The sequence below is a fragment of the Myotis nattereri genome (genome assembly GCF_964212035.1).
Source record: "Myotis nattereri genome assembly, chromosome: 10".
NCBI lineage: Eukaryota > Metazoa > Chordata > Mammalia > Chiroptera > Vespertilionidae > Myotis > Myotis nattereri.
The window spans coordinates 28,471,503-28,475,189 of record NC_138085.1 but is presented as its reverse complement, the minus strand read 5'-3'; the positions used below and the strand labels follow the sequence as shown (position 1 = coordinate 28,475,189).

Sequence of the window (3,687 nt, the reverse complement as noted above, 5' to 3'; positions counted from 1 at the left end):
GCAGCCCGGGTCCGCCCCGCAGCTGACCGCCTTCAGAGGGTGTGTATTCTCCACGAGGGCCTGCCCTGCCGCTCACACTCCCTCCCCACCTGCTGGACCTGACTGGCCCCGCAGGCACCTGACTTTGTAGCCCCAAACATATTAAAACAAGGCTGTGCGAAGGAAGGCTTCACGTGGTCAGGCCACTGGTCTGAGACAAGACCTGGATTTGAGTCCTGACTGGGCCACTACACTCAGGACTGGCCCGAACAAGTTATTGAATCTCTCTGAGCCTCTTTCCTCATCTGTTTGAAAAGAAGGATAAAAACGCAGTCAATTCTCAGGATTCGCGGTATAATGTCCTATGGAGCCCCCGCGAGCACTGAGCAGTGTAGACTGCAACTGTCCCCACCAGTTCCTGTGAGTCTCTGGCCACATTTCTCTCAACCAATCAGGACATAAGGACGCTTTGTGCCATATGCTCCCTGGGACAGCCAACAGCACCAGACCTCGGGCCTGAACGACCCTCATGTGCCACTCGGATATTTTCCCTGAGGCCCAGCGCAGCGTGCACTTGGGACACTAGACAGCACTGCAGCACTCCATCTGGGGGCCGTTTCAAACAGCGAAATCGCCACCAAAAAGCAAGAGAAGAGGACTCCATGGGACTCCGTGGACCACAGAAGGGACGCTCGTGTGGAGTGTGAGAGCTGAAACAGGCAGGAGTCAGAGGACTTGTTCAACCGCAGCTGCAAATGTGCACATCAGGTGATTCCAGGATCTTGCCCTATGGACAGGCCCCTGACAGGCCATGGGGACCAAAGGGGGGTGACAAGTGCATCTCAGCGAGGAGGTGAGTTCGCCAACAGGGAACCCGGGAATGACGGGGAGCAAGCATATGTCCTTCTGGAATGGCTGGTGAGAGAGGATGAACAAAGTCATCCCCATCATCCATGTGGGAGGGGCGGTCACCCACACCTGGACGATGCTCCATCCCAGCCACCAGCTGGAGGCCCTTCCCTCCTGACCATCAGCTGTGACCGTGACAGGGCAGGTGAAAGGGCACCATTTCCAGGGGACTCCCCTGAGCTGAGCGCAGCGGGAGCTGAGGGAGCTGGTGTGACTGAAGGCGGAGATGCTGCTGCAGGGGCGGGCGGTACCTGTTGTTCTCCTGCCGCAGCCTCTCCTCCTCTCCGTGGTTCTCTCTGGCGGCGGCCAGGGCCTTGGCCTCCTGCTCCTTCTTCAGGGCCTCCTGGGCTTCGGGCCCCTGCTTCTCCTGCTGCCCCGGCTCCTCCAGCTCCCTCTCCTCGGCCCCCTGTTGGTTCTGGGGGCCCAGACTAGAAGGATCCTCCTGCCCAGAGGGAAAAGGTGAGGATGCCTCACTGGGTGCCGGCCCCGGGGAGTAACAGACCCCGTATCCCTGCACCCCCACACGCACTGAGGGGCCAAGAGCAGGGCAAGTGCAGACCCCAGAAGAGCAGGGACCCTCAGGACAGGCAGCACCCGCTGTGCTGAGTGCGGTTCTCCCAGCACTGAAGGAACTGCGCTGGCCGGGCCCACATGGTGCTACGGGAGCCCTGCGCCCTCTCCACACTCGGGACCTTTAGGGGCACAGGATGCCCGCTCTCTGGATCAGCTCCTTGGCTGCCCTCTGTGACCACATGTAAAAGCCTATTTTTTTAAAAGGACATAGAGATCAACCAAAGGACTTCTATGCCAGCATATAGGCCTAACCAATGGACACGGACAACACGGGGCTGAGAGCATGAGTTCCCTCCCACCACCAATAGGGGGCAATGTGGGGATATGGACACATATGTAATAACTTAATCGACTGTGGTGGCTGGTAAGCAAGGAGGCATGGAGGAGTGCGCTTGCCTCTGCGGCTTGGACTCTTCGCGGGGATGTGGGTGTCCTCAGGAGCGCCAGGGTCTGGCTGAGATGGCAAAGGCCGAGGGCAAGCGGTGTCCTCAGAAGAGCCAGGGCCCGGCTGAGAAGGCAGCGGCCGAGGGCAAGCGGGCCCCAGCAGAAAAGCACCTGGAGGCGGACGCAGCAGCGGGGTGCTGGGTGGGGAGTGGAAGAATCGCGAGCCCCAGGCCGCCCCCGCACTGCTCGCTGCAGGACCTGCGGATGGAAATGCTGGTGGTTATCTGTGCCTCGCTCCCCGTCACCGACCTGGCCAGCCTGGCCCAGGTCTGCACCAAATTCCGCTGCACCCTGCACATCAACAACATCTGGAGACGGCGCTGCCGGGAGGAGGTTGGCGTTTGTGAAACCTTGCAGAATCTGGAGGCAGTAGGCACGTCTTACCGAGAAGTCTATGCGAAGCTGTTCCACCCAGACAGACACATTTTGGGTTTGTGGGGGCGAGATATTGAGCTCTATAAAACACTGCTGTATGTAGCGGTGGACGGCTTAGGCATTACTGGTTGGACCTACAGGCCTGGTCTTAACACCCATGTGGACGGCCCAATGCAATTCAAGCCCGCGTTCCGAATCCGCCTGACTGAGCGGAAATCAGCCACGGTGGAGTGCATGGAAGGCCGCCACCGCAGGCCCCACAGCCGCCACCTGCAGATTCGGAAGGACAGGCTCACCAGCCAGTGCCAGAAGAGAGACCACCGAAGGGATTCACCCACGCGGCTTAGGGAGGAATTCGGGACTGCGGGCGCTGATATGGAATGTCACAGTGCGGCATCACTGCCGGACCTACCGCCGCCTCTACCTCCCGCCCAGCCACCCGGACCACCTCATCAGGCCAGGCCTCTTCCAAGGCAAATGCGATCGGATCCCTTGGGCCTCATGATTTTCATGCTCAGCTTCCACGGGAAGTGTGCCAGGCTCACGCACAGCACGGGAATCGCATTCCACATATTAGAGATCCACCTTACGCGCAGCATCCAGCTGCGAGGTGGCGAGATCTTCCGCGACTTCCACGAGCTCTCCCGCGTGGTCCGGGAGATGGAGGAGCAGGTGCTCCGGAAGCAGCAGCAGCAACAAGAAGATGGGACCAAGGAAAGCGAGGGCCATGGCTGGCAGAGCCCTGCCCAGCCCAGCGTCAGGGAGTCCGGGGCTGCAGCTGCAGAGGAACAGCCTGTCCCGTTTGTTCTGCCTGTGGGCGTGAGCCCAAGGGACCAGAACTACCCCCGGACCTGCAGGATGTGTTTCTATGGCATGGAAACTGTTCCCGTATGTCCCTCACACTGGCACTACCCTGGAGTCGTCATCCTGTTCGATGAGAACCACTTGGGGTTCATCGATCTGGAGGAGAAATCCTTCATCCTGTTTGGCAGAGTCCAGAACACCTTCCAGAATGTGGAGGCTGCATCCCTGCAGGCCTTCCTGGAGATGCTCAAGAACATTCACCCCCTACCACGTTTACCACCCGAGAGGATATTTGATGTTTAGAGAGAGTGGGGCAGAGAGGGAAAGAAAGAAAGAATCGATGTGAGAGAAACACATCAGTTGGTTGCCTCCTGCCCAAGCCCGGAACAGGGCCAGGCTAGGTAGGGGCCAGCAATTGAGGTCGAAATAAACCTTAAACCAGTGGTTCTCAACCTTCCTAATGCTGCGACCCTTTAATACAGTGTCTCATGTTGCGGTGACCCCCAATTTCATTGTTACAAATTGAACATAATAAAAGCATAGTGATTAATCACACACAAAAATAATAACTTAATCAATAAAAATATTTTAAAAATAAAAGAA

General features: G+C 58.0%; 1 protein-coding gene across 1 annotated transcript; it reads left to right on the top strand.

The window, feature by feature from the left end:
- Positions 1–1,839: 1,839 nt before the first annotated feature.
- LOC308526413 (F-box only protein 31-like) lies at positions 1,840–3,387 on the top strand (the record flags this gene model as incomplete). The annotated part of the gene is given in 4 exon segments (XM_081101530.1): positions 1,840–1,896; positions 1,963–2,637; positions 2,639–2,758; positions 2,764–3,387. Coding segments are annotated over 4 exon segments (1,476 nt in total).
- Positions 3,388–3,687: the final 300 nt, after the last annotated feature.